The sequence below is a fragment of the Leptodactylus fuscus genome, chromosome 6 (genome assembly GCF_031893055.1).
Source record: "Leptodactylus fuscus isolate aLepFus1 chromosome 6, aLepFus1.hap2, whole genome shotgun sequence".
Taxonomy (NCBI): domain Eukaryota; kingdom Metazoa; phylum Chordata; class Amphibia; order Anura; family Leptodactylidae; genus Leptodactylus; species Leptodactylus fuscus.
In genome coordinates this window covers 58734976-58753412 of record NC_134270.1, presented here as the reverse complement: position 1 = coordinate 58753412, position 18437 = coordinate 58734976, and the positions used below count along the sequence as shown (strand labels likewise).

Here is an 18437-nt window from a genome sequence, read left to right as displayed (position 1 = left end):
ATGTTAATACGAATAATAATATTAATAAGAACACAGGTGAATATAAGGAAAAATAGCAATGGTCAAATGCCAAATCATCCTCAGAGGTTCATGTGGCGAATACCAAATAAAGTAGGATTAAATGGGGTTCCCTATTTTATGTCAGTCATTTTGGTATACAGTTAGGCCCAGACATGTTTGTACAGTGACACAATATTCATGATTTGGGCTCTGCAGCCACCACATTGGATTTGAAATGAAACAACTGAGATACAGTTGAAATGTATTTTTTCAGGTTGCACATAGGAATAGTCTTTATAAAGGCTATTCATCTTACTTTGTGGTGGTCTCGTGTAAGAGATCACTACAAAATGGCTCACTGACATGCGCAGTCGGCTGCTCTGTCGACCATTTTGTGGTGGTCTCCTATAAGAAGAGGAGAGTGGCTGATGGAGCAGAAGAAAGCACTGGAATGGATGATAACGTTGTGGTCAGAGTATAGGGGGAATGTCTCCCTGTGCTTTCTGAGCACAATGAAGAACTAGGAAAAATTCAAAAACGGCGGTGCGGACCCTGAAGATAAAGGTAAGAGATGAATAGCTTTTATAAAGGCTATTCCTACATGCTTTTAGTTTAAAATGTGTTTTTTAATGACAGAATCCCATTAACATTACTATAAATAAAATGTTCAATACTTGTAGAGAAACCTTTCTAAGCAATGACTGGCTGAATAGATAACACCAAATGCTGGCTTTCCTTCTGATGCTTTGCCAGGCCTTTACTGTCTTCAGTTGTTGCTTGTTTGTGGGTCGTTCTGCCTTAAGTTTTGTTTTAAGCAAGTAAAGTGCCTGCTCGATCGGGTTAAGATTTGGTGATTGACTTGGCCATTGCTGAATATTCCTCTTCTTTGCCTTAAAAACCATTGCAGTTTTGGAAATCACAGCATGTCAATTAAACCTATGGAAACACTGGCAGTTTCCCTATAGCTATAATGGAAGCAGAAAGTCTGTAGAGGAAACCTCTGTGGACTTTCTGTGAAAAGCACTGAGGGAAAAGCTACAATGCGTTGCTGTCACGGTTTTTCCCACGTTGTTTTTTTTGCTGCGGCCCATTATGGGGAGCCTTAGGCTTATACAGTTTCTTTAATGTTTTAATACCATTCTATGCCTGTAACTTCTTTATTTTTCAGTGTACTGAGCTGTGTAAGATGTCTTTTTGTAAAGCAATCTGTAGCCTATAATTAATACCATTTTGGGGAATGTATGATGTTTTGATCACTTGCTATTCCATTTTTTGGGAGGCAAAGTGGCAAAAAAATGGTGACTTAGCCATTTAGATTTTTGCTATGTGTTGGGACTTGAGGATGTCTAATGTGTTTATTTTTATTTACTTATATGTGATGTAGGAAAAGGGGGGATTTAAACTTTTAGGTTTTTTAATTTCTATGGCAAATTTCCTTTGTAACTATTGGATCCTGCTACTCTCAGGCCTCAACAGATGCAATGCTATGGGAGGCCATCAGAAGGCCCTGCCTGCCATGGTAATGAGATGACTACCACAATTGTGCTCAAGATCAAAAGGTAAGTGAAAGTAACCACAACATCTGAGAGGTTAAATGCCCTTTTATCAGAGTCATCTCATACTCTGCTTCTGAGTGGTTGCCATAGTTAGTTACGTGAACCAGGATGTAAATGGACATTCTGGTGCTGATAGGGAAAGGTGTAGAATATTTTTCTATACAGTGAATATGTTTTATTTACAAGCCAAGGCAACTTTACCAACCCCTAAGCCACATTAAAAATCTGTACCAGTATTTTTGCAAAAAATGGTTACAAACCTGCAACTTCTAAACTTATTAACATTTGGATCCATTTTGGAATAGAATTATTTATTGATCCTCGAGGGGAAAAATGGAGGTTTTGACAATGTTGTGGAAATGTCGAGGCACATGGCCGGGGGAAGATATGCCTGATACAGGACAAGGTGCAGGTCTCATCATATATGAGGCGAATCATGAGGTGTTACAGGGATCATCAAAGCCATATAACATAAAGAGTATAATATAATATGCAAGGTGAAGAAAGTATCAGAAAGTATCTAAAACAGTTAAGAAATATGGTGTAAGGTATGTGCACCAGAATACTGGCTCAATTACAAGATTACATATCCAATTTGTCCAATAAATAGCTTACCGAGCCTGACAAGGCACACAGTGGGCTTAACCATCATGGGGTGAAGTGCAGTACAGGTGAATAATCTGCCATTATATGTGCGGTCGGGTTTGAAGACATAGATGTTGGAAGATTCTTTTATGTCTCCAATCTGATTGTTATTCCATTCCAGGGTGATGTAGGGCTGCCCGCCTGCCCAATCACACGTTAACATAATGAATTCATTCATCTTTGTAGCTACTGCTGAACAATTGGGGCCACCAGGAGGCATCACTAATACAAGGAAGAGAAATATATGAACTTTACACACTATGTATACATATACAGTATATTACTTATCTGCTGGTCAAAACTGATACAAGGGGGCAGATTTATTAAGACTTGCATTTCGTCTGTCAGTCTTAATAAAGGTTGTAACAGCTATAGGGTATGGCTGCACCAAGATGAAGAGCTACTGGTGTAAGGTATAATAAATATGTCAGGCCATCAGCATGAGTTAAAATTAATCTATTGGGCCAAGTCTTCTCCAGGCTGTCCTGAGTGCCACCCACATTTTGGCCATTATTATGTGATCTGTCAGGGTTTGACACCTGGACCCCACACAGATCAGCTGTTCTAGCAGTCTACAGCTGGCAGAAGCTGCTAGAGGACAGGGAGCATGTGCAACACCACTCTGGTCTAAACAGGACCTTTTAATACCTCCAACAAGTCCAACTAGACAGAAAGTTCCAACTGCACTGGAATTAGTGGAGCAACATCTATTAGCAGATGATAAGACCTTGAATTAAGGTGGTAAAAGGTCCTCTTTTAGTAAATAGGAGCTGTGCAGCAGCCATATCCACTGCATGGCAGTGGTTCCAGGGTATTACTTGAATAGGAGTGGCGCTGCACATACTCCCTGTTCACTAGCAGTTTCTGGCTCCAGTTGTTCTGTGCAGGGTCTGGGTTTTGGACCCTGATAGATGACATACTGATCCTGTGGATAGGTCATCAATATGGAAAATCAACTCCCTATTGACCCACTAAATATGCCTGTTCACAAGAAACATTTTGTTATCCTTCACCCCTTGGTACACTTCCTTACCTTTTCTCCATTCTAGCAACCTTTTTGATAAATCACATCTCCTCCAAATCTCTGTACCTAAGAGTAATAATGCTACAACCTTACCACCCTCTTACCTTTTCCAATTTTATTTAAAATATTTCATTCAAGGATGTATTTACTGCTATCACCCACCTATGTCACAATCTATTGCTAGTCTAATGTCTACATGGTTCCAATTAACAATTTTCCAGCCTAGATGGAATTTATGCCACCAAAATGACATGTCTCTTAAAGGGGTTGTCCCATCACAAGGATCCTATCTATACTGCTAGTTTATGTGGATTTAAGACTTTTCCTAAATGCATTGCTTTATCAAAACCGCTTTGTTTGGCTGCTATCTTAATTTATTCACTTCATTGTTTACACTCTATGGCGCTTGGGATTATCTGCTCAAATGTCAAGTGATGTAGCTGCCTGCTCTCAGAGGGAGAGGGAGGGGATGGGAGCAGCTCTGAGCTGTTTGAGAAACTCCGCTACTAAAATGACACAGATAGGGGAGGTGAGAGCTCCGGGATTTCTGAGCTGTTATCAGTCGGTTTAATTGGATTTGGCTGATAAGGGCTGAGATAGGGAGTCTGTTACCTCTGTATGTAATGCAAACTGACTCAAATCCAGCTCTGCTACATCAGCTTCACACTGTGGTAATTCATTTACAACCAATCCTGTGCAAGTGAAACCCCGCCCACCTATGTGCCAAGAAATGCAGGAAGTGAAGAGAGCACAACAGCCTGCAGGTTAGTGAACAAGCGTCATGGGAATACCCCTTTAAGCTTCTCTGCTTTCCCAAACCATCACTGTTCCGTTCTACTTCCTGTGCTTTCTCCAGAAAGATCTCATATCTTTGACATCTCAGAAGTGAGATAGTTCTATAATCAAAGGCCATGCTGCGAAATATATGGTGCCATAAGTTAAATATAATGCTTCTTTTTTCAGCGCACCATGCTATGGTGCCTGCAGCTGAATCACCACAAAACCATGGCTATGCTGTGATCATTGACGATGAATGATTCTTTTCCAAATATCTTTCTATATAGTCACAATCCCTTTTTATGTTTTTGCCAGAAGATAGGGATTCTAATAAAAAAGTTACACCCTTTGGAAAATATTTTGGAGCAGTGGAGCCTTTGACCATGTGTTGTTCCCTTATCACAGTCTTAGGGTAGAGGAGTTCTTTACTCACCAACAGTGGTGCTGCAGTTGATCTCCCTTTTGAGGGATGGGTGGGAGATTGTACAGGTGAAGGTGCTTCCATTTTGCAGTTGTGCGCCATTTTTGACTAGTGTTGCATTTGATTTTGACACAATGACTTTGTTATCTTCATTTGGTTGAACCCAGAAAAGCTGTGCCAGAGGAAACCCCCCAGCCCAGGAGCACCAGAGGGCCACATCCATGTAGTTATTATGAGGTCGTGGTGTGCATGTGGGAGATCCCTCTGGTAAATCTGCACAAAAAACAGTCAGAATGCACCAACAACACATTCATGGGCATGATCCCCGCCATCTCATTTATCTATTATCATTTCCAGATCATGAGTAATTCCATGTGTTGGATCTATGAGTATTATACTTTGGCCCAGATTTACAATGTATATTTAGACATGCAGTCTGAAAAAAACATCAGATTTATCACATTGGCTGATGTTGGATGATAAATCTGGCATATCTTTAGACTGTCTAGTCTACGTTTTTACCACTTTTCAGTTGGCATGATTTGAGACAGAATTTTTCAACAGTTTTCTGGTGCATTTTTGTGTATGTAAGTCATGCTGCCTTCTTGTGAGAATCCACATCCACATGTAGAGCATGATGAAAAATTTTATCCGAAACTAAATGCGCCACAGTGTGCCAAAGATGTAATCTAATTGTAACCACAATAGTAAATCTGAGCCAAAAACGCATCTATTTGTAACAACAATAGTAAATCTGGGCCTTTGTGTTTACATGATATCACCAGTGACACGTAATTTTATCACATATCACCACTGATACAAGTGGTACTTATAATGTCATTATTACATGTCACCATTACACATATAATTTCAACACACATCAATGGTGATACATATAATGACACCACATTTCACCATTGATATATGGGATAGCATAACACAGAATGTTACCAAACGTCACCAACGATTCATACAATGCCACTACATGTGACGCATAGACTGACACCACACATGACCAGAGATAAATATAGTACTACCACATATCACCAGTGATATATATACAGTATATATATATATATATCACTAGTGATGCATATAGTATCATCAGATATCACCACTGATACATGTAATATCACCAGTGATCTTCAATAAGATAATTTTAAGCCCTCTATTTTGGGAGTTTGGGTAGATTCATTGATGCACCAATGAATAGCTCAATAATGTTTAAAGCGTTCATCATATACATGAAACATACATGTTCTTTCTCAGCTACCGGTATTTTCTTTTTCCGAGGCCCCCTGTACAGTATCACCAAACATCACCAGCAATACGTATGTAACCAAACACCACCAATGATAACCATCACATCAGCACTGATGCATATAACGTCACCAGACATCACCATTGATACATACAATGTCACTGAACATCACCAATGATACAACCCCAATGTAAAAGAAAGTTGGAGTTCTGTTTAAAATGTAAAGAAAACAAGAATGTAATGATTTTGTAATCTGTTATAACCATATTTTATTCATAACAGAACATCTTATATCAGAAGGTGAAAATTAGACATTTTTCTCATTTCATTTATAAAAACTAACTCATTTAGAAATTGAAGGCAGCAACACATCTCAAAAAGGATGAAACAGGACCATGTCTACCATTGTGTAGTATCCCCTCTTTTTACAAGTCTGTGCACCTCTGGGGAGACCAATTGCTGGAGTTTTGGGAGAGGAATGATGTCTCTTCTTGTCTGATGTAGGATTCTAGCTGCTCAACAGTCCTGATCTTCTTTATTTCACAATGTACCAAATGGATCTATTGGTGAAAGGCTAGTCCAGCACCTGACCTCTTCTTCTGCAAAGCCATGCTGTTGTGATGGATGGAATATGTGGTTCAACATTGTCTCTGAAATTGTTCAACAATTTTTTAGATTCAGTTTTTCACAGATTGGTGAACCTCGGACCATCTTTGCTTCTGAGAGACTCTGCCTCTCTAACATTCTCTTTTTATACACAGTCTTGTGTATTGTTACTACCAGGGGTGAACCATGGCTTTCTGCCGCCTGAGGCGGACGTCAGAAAGCCGCCCCCCCCTGGAGGAGGGGTGGGGCAGGGGCGGGGCCGAGCGGAGTGAGCGTCTTTAGCAGGCAGAGAGCAGGCAGGGAGAGGACTTGCTCTCTGCCTGAGCATGAGGGGCGGCCGCTGGAGCAGCGCTGCTCCAGCGGCCTCCCCAATCCACCGCTCAGTGATGGTGACCCTAAGCCAGTCCAGGACAGCTTGTCCTGGACTGGCTTAGGTCAGCAAAAATGCTGCCCTCCCCAGGGCCCTGGCATAGCGCCGCCTGAAGCGGTCGCTTCAGGTCGCCTCATGGGAGGTGCGGCGCTTGTTACTACCATTATTAATGTCCACTGCTGTCATCCATCATAGGATGACAGCAACGGACATTAACTATTGCAGAGTAATGAGCACAGACAGATGCTTTTTTCTATCCTTTTTGTTTACTTTGATAAAGGAAAAAAAAGTCCTGCATGCAGGACATGTTCCTCCATCAGAAAAGTAAAAAACATGATGGATGAAAGCTGCCGTCATGTTTTTATATATTAGGGCTAATGCACAACGACACCGTATAGAGGTGGCTCTGTATACATCTGTCATTTAATGTCCATTGCTCTCATTATGTGAGGGATGAGAGTAACGAACATCATATATCAGTAGTGTGAACCTACCCTTAGTTGAAAATGGACCCTCCATATGTTTTTCATCAGTGCCACTTACTTTTACAGCCTCTTGTTATTCTTGTCCATACGGTTTTGAGATGTGTTGTTGCCTTCTATTTCTAAATGAGTTATTTTTGTCAAATAAAGTTTCAGCTTCTGATATGTCTTCTATGTCCTATTGTGAATAAAATATGGTTATATGAGATTTACTTATCTTTGCATTCTTGTTTTCTTTACATTGTAATCAGTATCTCAACTTGTTTGGAATTGTAGTTGCACATATAATGTCACCAACGCACCACTATGGTAGTATAGCATATAATGTCAGCATACATCACCAATATATATTATCACTACACATCACCAGTGATGCATAGAATGTCACCATGCAATGAATGACTGATATCAATTGGTCAATTGTTATCCTGTGCCATAGAGGATAACAAACACACCTTTTATGAAAGACCTATTACAGAGCCGCTTCCCCTTGTGTCAGGGGGTGGCAAACAGCACCGTAAAAACCACCTCCCCATCGTTCATTCATGGTATATACTCTAGATAAGATAAATTATAATAGCTTGTCTGCAGCATACAGATCTGTAAAAGTGGTACTGTGCATTTATCTATATATGCAGGACAGGAGAAGGTGAAGATGAAGATGATCAAGTCAAATAACACATGGACAAATAAGGAGCAAGAAATCTCAGCAGGGGTTTACTGTCGTCTGTCGCAAGATGGCAGTAGTTTATTGGTCCATGGATTATTATTCCAGTAAAAGCTTTTGATATACTCCTTAAAATGTTCAGGATCTCTGATTATTTTCAGTATTTAAAGCAATAGAAAGCCAGAACAAATATATTTTAACTGCACTGATACACTGTAACAAACTATAAGTGTAGGACAAAAGTTTATGCTGCTGCTATATAGGTTAGACATAACTTTAGCAAATTCTCAGTTGTGAATTTAATAATGTAGAATTGAATAAGATATTGAAACAGGGATGTATTGCAGAAGGTTCCATTGTAAAATGACTTATAAGCAGAAAACCTGTATGCATACTGCAAGTCCAGGACAATGCACTTACAATAAACAGTGAGAATGATGGTGGCTTGGGTACGTGTGTTGAGGTGGGCGTTCTGTGCCAAGCAGGTGTACATTCCTGTCTGGCTCCGGGAGATCTTGGGAATGACGTACATCTGACCGGTGAACATCTGAGAGTTGTTATAAAACCATATATAATGGCATGGAGGGTTGGAAGAAGCGGAGCAGTTCAGAGTCACCTCTTCCAGCTCGTTGGCAGCAAAGCCAGTCTCACTTATGGCATATGGCTTGATAGAGATTTCTGGATCATCTGGACCATCTAAAAAATACAAGGAACATGGGGTTTCTCGGATGCAAGATTTTGTTTCGATAGGGGCATGTTCACAGCATTTTAGTGGTTATCTACAGAATAAATATACACATAAATTGGATTAAGGCCTCTTGCAGATGACTGTGGATGTGATCAGTGTGCTATCCTTGTATTTCACAGATTGCACACTGACCCATACATTTCCATGGGCCTGTACACATGACCGTGAATTACCGTACATGGTCCCGTGTGCGGGGTGACAGTCCAGGCCGCAAAGTATAGAACAGGTCCTATTCCTGTCCTATTTTGTAGCCCTTGTTTCCGTGGCTCCGATTCATTTAATGAAAGGTACTGCAGAAGCATGGCTGGTGCACAGGCGGCACATGGGTGACATCCGCGTGTCCTCATGCATTGCCCATGCATTTAATTCACGGCTGACCAGAATACACGGTCATGTACAATCGGCCTAACTATATGCATACATTACTTATCTTTCACTGATCCTGAGTTAAATTCTGTATTATGTTCTAGAGCTGCACTCACTATTTGGCTGGTGGATTCACTATATACATACATTACGTTCCTTATCCTGTTCTAAGGCTCCATGCACACAAACATCTGCTTTGTCAGTGTGCTAGTTGTGTCTAGCATTCTGACTTATTATTCTGACCTAAGGCCCCATATACACACCCATGTATTATTATGTATTAAGGTTCATTTCGGGTTCCGTGAGCCTGGGGTAAAACTCAAAACAGGTCCTATTTTGGGCCCGTTTACGGGGAATGGGTCCATGGAGAACATGGACAGCATATGAATATCATCTATGTGCTCTCCATGCCATTTTCCCATGGACTCGTAGATGCACGCACCTAAGTTATAGGTTGTATTATATTCCAGAGCTACACTCAACATTTAAGCTGGTGGAGTCTTTGAGGAGAATTTACTAACCCAGGAAATTGTTATAAATCAGTGTAAATGGAGAGCATCTTTGGCTCACAGGCCCATGTTTACACCAAAGATGTAACCCTCTCATCACTCTTTATGAAATTGGGCTGAGGGTGGCAAATACCAAAGCAGGCCTGGGCAGGAACATCTAGGCCTGACAAATGTACTAAAACACTCCCCAAAAAAGTTAGTTACCGTATATCTGTTCCTGACAGTCACGCAGGAGCGTCTAAATAATTTAGGGGTATCTCACATCAGTGGGGGGATTGATTAAGACTGTAGTACAAAACCCCAGTCTTTGCAAACCTCATCCATTGTGTAAGTACATGACACTACTTATCCTGTACTGAACCTAGTTCATAGCCTGTACCATATTTCAAGTTTTCATTTATTATTCTCCTTATATGTATTGGAAACAGTCAGTCATCTTAGAAATTGGCACACCCCTAATAGTCAAGTTCTTCTAATACAAAGGACTGCTGCGTTTGTATTTGGAATGACTTAGAACAAAGCAATGAGGACTCACAAATGACATCCAGATAGAGCCTCCCGCTGGTCTCTTCATTGACCATGTTGCTAACTGTGCAGGTATACCAGCCTGTATGAAACCGTGTGGCTGGGTCCAGGACAAGGACACTTTCGTTGCCTTCATGTATATTAAATGACCCATCCAGTATGGTGTGTCTCTGCCAGATATAGTTTAGAGGTCCAGTCCCAACCCTAACAGTGCATGACAAATGGACTCGTGATCCTTCTTCTGGTGTTTGTTCATCAATTTGTAGATTGGGCTTTGTAACCGGCACTAAACAGAAAAATAGTAACAATGAGATATTAACTTCATTTTACATTAAAGTTTTATAACTCAACATAAAAAATAATCATTTCTTTATCTGCTGTGCATAGCTGGAAGCATTTAGAGACTGAAACCTCCTTCTGTTTATAACGTGTACCAATGAGCAGCAGCAGCGCAGGGCTGAGTTCACACTGAGTTTTTTGGTCAGGAATTTGAGTCAGTTTCCTGACCAAATTCCTGCTCAAAAAGCTCTGTGTGAATAATGTTGAGGCCCCACGTTGCAGAAACGCAGCTTTTTTTGTTGCAGATTTTGCTGCATTTATTTGAGCCAAAGTTATTGAGGGCCTTTCATGTCTGCCTGCACATGCGGTTTTATATACCACTAAAAAACCGACACTACTTGTCCATAGCTTTTTACTGCGGGGAGGGAATTCAGCGCACTGTCAGCTTTCCCATTATGTGTTCCCGGGCTGGAGATATCGGTGCTGTTAGTTTTGGCAGTGTTCTCTGTCCATCATCATAAGGGCATTCCTGACGGTCTAGGTGGGCTGTGAGGAACGCCCCCCTGACAGTACTCATCCACAGCCCTGTACGGTCAGAGACATGGATTCAGCGCCAAAATCCTTGGCAAAAAACTCAGTGTTAATGGACCCTTAAGGGTTTTGTAAGGGTTTTTCGGGTTCCAAGCGGATCTGAAGAACGAAAACCCAAGTGCAGGTGTGAACCTAGAGTAAAAACTAGACAGTGCAAACTTAGATTAGACAGTCTTAAATTACACCAGATTTATCAAAGTAAGATGCTGCTTGATAAATCTGATATATTCTTTTACTGCCTTGTCTAAATTTGTACCTGTAGGGGTAGTTCACACGGAGTAAACTGGCGTGTATTTTGGCGTGTAATTTTATACACGTAAAATAAGATTTCCATTGACTTCAATGTCATTTTACACGTGTATTTTGGCATGGTTTTTTTTTACACGTGTAAAAAATGTCATTGAAGTCAATGGGAGTCTTATTTTACACGTGTAAAATTACACGCTAAAATACACGCCAGTTTACTCCGCGTGAACTACCCCTTATTAGTTGGCTTAAAAGTTCTTGACACATTTTTGGCACAAGATAGTACATGCTTTTCACACAAAGCCACATCCCAGCCACAAGGCCGTGCATGCTTTTCGGTCAAGACACTTAATAAATGTGGCACACACCATGCTAGACAGTTTTTTTGGTGCAAATTACACCAGAATTCTGGTGCAGTTTGCTTAATAAATCTCCCCCACTGTAACAAACTGCAACAAACTGATAATAGGAATGGGATAAATACTGTACAATAAAACTTACCTAGAACAGTAAGGTCAATGTAGATTGTGGGAGCAGTTATGTATGTCCCTTCCCTGAATGCCATACATGTGTACCGTCCCTCAGCCCTTAACTCTAGCTTGGTTATGACTAAAGAGCTGCCAGCCAATGTAACAATTCCCAAAGCTGAGGCTTCCTCGTAGACATTATCCTTACGAGCAATGGGAATGGCCTGATCTGTGCCAATGATAATAAAAGTCCAGATAAAGACGTAGGATGCGTCAATGTCTCCACACTTTAGCTGCACAGAACGGTCAAGGACCCCATTTATGGACTGGACCTTGGTCTCAAGATTGAAATTCACACCTGGATAGAAAAAAAAGATAACATGCATGAATAAGGAATTGGAATAACAAATACTGATTCACTCAGGTACGTTTTGTACATGGCCATAATGGGATTTCAGTCCTAGTGCATTTTGCCTTTACTGTACCTTTGTAGCCATTTAGTATTATGTGCTAATCATACAGGCGCCAAGAGTCAGAGTTGCAACGTGCTCTCCTAAGGTTAGGCCTGGTTCACATCTACGTTCGGTATTACATTCAGGAAGTCCACATGGAGACCCCCTTGAATGGTTTACTGAACACATTGACAAGCAGTGAGCATATGAAAGCACACGGACCCATAGACCCATAGACCCATAGTCCGTGTGTTTTCTGCGCGATGTCTGCATAGAACATGCGGAGAGAAAAGTACATCATGAACTGTGTGAATTGCAAGAAGTAAAAAAGCTGTGGGGTAAGCCACAGCATGGATAGAGGAGAGAGCAAAGCCCTTGCAGGAGAAGAAATTCCCCTAAGTAGCGAAACAGAGAAAAAAAAATGCTGCGGAAAAAAAATGCAGTGTTTTTTTTCTGCAGTGTTTTTCATTGCATTTTTACAGAATTTATCTCTGTGGACTTTCTGCCCCCATTATACCTATATGGAAAACACCAGATCTTTCCACAGGTATAATTGACATCTGCAGATTTTTTTCCGGAATATGTGGATGGGATTAGCCAGAATCCCATCTACTTTGCAGGTACTGTAAAACATGGTGTTTTTTGTCACAGTATTTTTGCCATGGCCAAAATTTCATGTTTTCACAATGTGGGGCTTAAGTCTAAAGTCCACCAGCTAATTTGCATAACAATAAAATGCAGATGTTCATGAAAATGGAGCTGTAATGCACAGTATGACAGGCACCTTTGGAAAGTGTAGAAGCAGCCCTACAAGGTACTGTCACTAGTTTGATACCTGAATTTCCTGCTGACAGCCTCTTTTAAAACGTAACTAAATTTTTGGAAAACTTTTGATTTTCTATCAGTATTTGTGTCATTAATAAATTTTCTAATATACTTTATTAACAATTTTTTAATCACTTCTGTGAAATCCTGCAATTTTTTCACTGTTTCCTTTGCATCTGTATTGAGAGCTGTTGCTGCCTCTCACTGTATGTTACTGTGTATGGGAGAAGGGGCTGTGTTAGACCTGGTTCACATCTGCGTTTGCAGTTCACTTGGAGACCCCCTGAACAGAAACCTATATGCATAGAAAAGCATATAGGTCCTGCTGCTTACAAGACATTTCTCTCCGCATGTTTTGTGCGGAAACCGAGCAGAAACCACACGGACCTCATTATAATCTATGGGGTCTGCGTGTTTTCCCAGGTAACCGATTTTCTATCCATATAGGTTTCCGTTCGGGGGGGGGGTCACTAAGCGGACTCCCTGAATGGAAACCCAAACGCAGATGTGAACCGGGCCTAAGAGGTAGAGACATTGAGACAGGGGTGTAACTACCGGGGTAGCAGTGGTAGCGGCTGCCACAGGGTCCGGATAATGTCCCGCATTAGGGGGCCTGGTGACAGCTGCTACCGCTGCGTTTTTTTTTTTTTAATAGGCCGGAATTATTCCAGCTGGTAATGAGGCCTACTCAGTGGCGTAGTTAGGAATGGCGGGGCCCCGTGGCGAACTTTTGACATGGGGCCCCCCGACCGATGACGAAGACACTGACCAACCGACCCCCACCCCACCCCGCATTCCTGCGTGCCCTATTATGCCCCATAGTGGCCCATGCACACAGTATTATGTCCCATAGTGGCCCCTGCACACAGTATTATGCCCCATAGTGGCCCCTGCACACATTGTGCGCTCCAATGTGGACACCCATGAACAATTATTATACTCTGGGGTCTTTTCAGACCTCAGAGTATAATAATCGGAGACCCAGAGGAGGATACAAACATAAAAAAACCTGTTACTTAACTCTCCCTGGCTCTAGTGCGGTTCCTGCTGATGGCGGCCATCTTCAATGATGTCCGGGACCTGGGGGCCTGCGTCACGACGCATAAGGACGCAGGCCCGGTCATGTGAAGTCAGGGACACCACTGAAGTAGGCCCGAAGCCTGCCCGCAGCTCAGAGGGTTAAGTAACACTTTTTTTTATGTTCCCTTACCTCTTCTGGACCTCCGATCATTATACTTGGGGGTCTCAGCCAGGATCAGTAAGTAATAGGGCGCGTTACATTGATATATTGATTACTCCAGCCGGTAATGGCCTATTTAAAAAACAAAAACGCAGCGATAGCTGCTGCTATCCCGGTAGTTACTCCCCTGGCCCTACTTACTTACCGATCCTGGCAGGAGATGGGATCGGTAAGAGACACCGCAGGCCCAACAAGCACTATTATACTCGGGGGTCCAAAAAATGATCGAGGGCCTAGGAGAGGTAAGGGAACATAAAAAACCATGTTACTTACCTCTCCGGGCAGGCTTCGGGCCTACTTGCGTGACCTCCCTGACGTCACATGACCGCGGCCTGCGTCCATATGCGCCCCCCAGTTGCATGACATCTCGGATGTCATTGAAGATGGCCGACAGCGGCGGAGAGTGCCACGGAACCAGGTAAGTAACAGTGTTTTTTTATGTTTTTATCCCCCCTGTGACTCCGATTACTATACTCTGGGGTATAATTGTTCATGGGTGCCCACAATGGAGCATAATACTGGGTGAAGGGGCCACTATGGGGCATAATACTGTGTGAGGACCACTATGGGGCATAATAGTGTGCGCAGAAATTGGGGTTGGTCGTGGTCTTTGGCGTCGGTCGGGGGGGGGGGGGGGGCTATGCCATTCCTAGTTATGCCACTGCATTGAGGGTAGGTGATGATCACTTCATACAGTTATATACCAGACATTATAAAACATACAAACCTGCTTTTGGTGTCATGTGACACCATTCCTCCATGCAGTAAGATTACAGTGCAATATAAATTATTTTCTGAGAGATCATTGGTTTAAAACACAATCTAGATTGGGATTTTTATGTAATTTATTATAGAGCTGCATATAAATATCCTAATAGCGACTGTGTTTTCAACCAGTGATATCTCTGGAAATAATTTAGATAGCACTGAGGTGCACCTTATTGTCACATGAAAAAAGAGAATCCAATTTCTCATGTTAAACCAAAAGCAAGTTTGTGCATTTTGTAATATCTGAGATATATCTGATCACCCTCCTCCTCCTCATTATGTCTACACATTACACAGCCCCTACTCTATATACAGTAACATTCAGTGAGAGGCAGAAACCGCTCTCAATACAGAAACAAGGGAAAGTGCCAAAAACACAGAAATTATCCACAATTTAATAACTAGTTATATTACAAAATTTATTAATGAGACAAATACTGCCAGAAATCAGAAGTTGTCTGAAAGCTTAGTTAAATTTTAAGCCATAGCATGTGGATGTATTTTGGAGAAATCTCAATATCTATGCTGCTACTGTACATTACAGTGGATTTAACCCACTGCAAGCATACCTTGTGTGACTCCTACTTAAGTGAATCCCTCTAATACTCCAATAAGTGTTGGCTTTGAACGTACAGAATCTATTGCAGATGTCCCATATGTGTCATAGATTTCCCCATAAGAGAATAAGCAGAATTGCTGCGGATTTTACAATGCGGATTGCACAAGGAAGCTGTGGTACATTTGCAGTAGAATATTTATGGATGGGATTTTTAACATGCATGCTGAGGATTTTCTAATCCTCTGCATGTCAATTTTGTTGCAGCTTCTAGTGTCTTTTTACTGTAGATATACCTAATCCTTTGCAATAAATAAAATTATATCTGTACCAAGACCCTTCAAAATATGTATGTAGAGCAGAAGGTACACAACACATGGAATCAGCCTTTGTACCCCCCCCTCGAATGCTCCATAATATTCTGCCTCGCGTGCCCACTTCTGCTAAGTATCTCCCACAGATGTTGCCTCCAGATGACATCAACTGGACCTTTACCTGCACCTAAAATTATCATTGCACATGTCATCAGCCTATGATTCTAATGTACTCACCAAATGTCAGTGTGTGGAGGGTGCACAAAATTGCCAGCAACTTCTGAAGTTTACAATCCCTGGTCAGACCATGATCCATTTCCCCATGTCGCTCCTGGATGAAACCTACAAGGAGAAGTTGTCAGATACCTCAATAGATTATCCTCTGCCAAGCTGGCCCTGCATCCTCTGCAATCACTACTGATGGAATGTGCTCACAATTTCCATATTCCATTGACTATCACGTTTCGTACAGTAAATTATTCAGCGCAGACCTTTAATCGTGTTTCCTGTTACACACTGTTGTCCTATCATGATGTATAATGCAGGAGCCAGGGCAGAGCTCCCCTGAACATGAAACCTCCAGTCTTTTCTTTAGCTTGGATATTAATCTTTAAGGTTATTAAGGTAAGTAGGTAAAGTAATCTTTCCAAAGTAAAAAACAAGAAAAGAAAGGTAAAAGAAGACCATAGACCATGACGCTCGTCTCCGGAGAGTCTTTCAGTTGTCATCTCCCATCATTGTTTACTTCATAGTGTATCTGTTTCTGGCAAAACTGGGTGACATCCAATAAGACTGCCATTAAAGATTGTACAGGGGTAATCACACAGCTTTCTCTAGCTCCTGAATAGTTCAGTAATACGAAACTCATATATAACGGTATCAACTGGCAGATTTGCCAATCACAATTTATAGATGGATGGGTTGAAAACTGTGATGGGGCTGTAATGGCAGGCAAAGGTGTAGCTATAGGGGGTACAGAGGTAGCAGTTGCCCCAAAGGTCCCTCTGCTATTCTAAATGGCACAAAGTAGGAAAAGACCCCACCATAGATTTTACATTGGGCCCATGAGCTTCTCTGATGGCAGCTATATTGCTCCTGAATCCAGCTCACTATTAAAGGACTGCGGCTGGAGGAACAGAAAGAGCTAATGATTAAATAGAGAATGGAGCATTAAAGGGGTTTCCATGAAGTTACTATTTATGGCTTATACTTAGGATAGCACAATATCTGATCGATGGGGGCATCAAAATATCTGTTCGGGGCTGTTTCTTACTATGCACAGCACAGAGCCAGAAGTGGATCATCCAGTCCTTGTATAGTGGCTGGGTGCTGGTACTGCAGCTTAGCTCCCATTAACCACTTGGGGACATAGCTTAAAAGTACCTTAAAGGAGTTGGCCACTTTCAGACCAATACTGAAAGACAAATGTTAATGTTGGTATAGTAAAAAGTTGTAACATTTTCCAATATCATTTTCTGTATCAATTCCTCACCATTTTTCTAGATCTCTGCTTGTTGTCATTCATTCTGCTTACTTCTAGTGGATAAAATTTTGACTATGGTCATGTGATGGACACTCGGGTGCACAGCTTGTTATAGTCACATCACAGTAATGAACAGTTGTGCACCTGTGTATCCACCTGTGTAAATGGAAAATTACTAAAACATCACTTTACCCCCAAAGTTTTAATTTTTACAAGGGGTTAAAGAAGAAAAAGCACCCCACAGTTTGTTAAATAATTGCTCCTGAACACAATATTACCCTACCCTGGGTGTGGTCGTAACCTGCTGTATGGGCACATGGGGGAACTTGAAATGGAAAGAGTGTTATTTGGCTTTTGGAATAGTTTTCAGGTGCTGTGTCGCATTTGCACAGCCTCTAAAGTACCAGTACAATGGAAATCCATCAAACGAGACTCTATTTTAGAAACGACACCCTTCAAGGAATTTCTAAAGGGGTATTATCAGTTTGAGCCTAAGAGTGCTTCCAAAAAATTTATGTAAAAAGTGAAAATTTACATTTTTACAGAAATATCTTATTGCAGTGCCCAATTACTCATGGTGTACTTTTTGTCATCTGAGACATGCACTCCTAGGGCCCCTTCACACGATGTAAGCACTCGGCTCATTCTGAGATGTACACGCGAGCGCTTCTAAACACTTCCCATTCACTTCAATGGGAGCGCGCGTAAAGCCGGCTTTACGAGCGCTCCCATTGAAGTGAATGGGAAGTGTTTAGAAGCGCTCGCGTGTACGGCTCGGAATGAGCCGAGCGCTTATGCCATGTGAAGGGGCCCTAAAGCTATGAAGTGGGCTCTCCAGCGTACAAAAAGTTGCATATGTGGGTGTAAGGTTTTAGGGTATAGAGTTAGAGGGACTTTCTGGACACCATGTTGTTTTTGCAGAGCCTTGGAGGTGCCAGTAAGTTGTCATTCCCCAAAAAGTGACTCCATTTTGTAGGGTCAATTTTTGGGGTCTTTGGCTAGGTGACATGGGCCCAAAAACCAAGACTCTAAATCTGCTCTTCAAAAGCACAAAGCGCCCTCCTGTGTGCTTAAACAGTAGTTTTTTGCCTACATGTATAACACTGGGGTACCCGGGATAATGTTCTTAATGCCATATGTGGATATAAACTGTTTGGACACAGAGCAGAGCCCCTGAATTGCCATTAAAGTGGAATCTGCAGACAGGAAACTACACCACTAAAGGAATTTACCCCCCCCCCCAAAAAAAAAAAAAAAAA

The 18437-nt window shown here is 41.6% G+C and overlaps 1 protein-coding gene across 1 annotated transcript in view; it reads right to left on the bottom strand.

The window, feature by feature from the left end:
• Positions 1 to 16011, bottom strand: part of VSIG10L2 (V-set and immunoglobulin domain containing 10 like 2) — a 28030-nt gene extending 12019 nt beyond the window's left edge. Inside the window, exons 1-6 of the mRNA XM_075279036.1 lie at positions 15933 to 16011; positions 11575 to 11898; positions 9968 to 10243; positions 8230 to 8505; positions 4436 to 4696; positions 2172 to 2423 (exon numbers count right to left, since the gene is read on the bottom strand). Coding sequence (XP_075135137.1) covers positions 2172 to 2423; positions 4436 to 4696; positions 8230 to 8505; positions 9968 to 10243; positions 11575 to 11898; positions 15933 to 16011 — 1468 coding nt within the window. The remainder of the gene's footprint in view (positions 1 to 2171; positions 2424 to 4435; positions 4697 to 8229; positions 8506 to 9967; positions 10244 to 11574; positions 11899 to 15932) is intronic.
• Positions 16012 to 18437: the final 2426 nt, after the last annotated feature.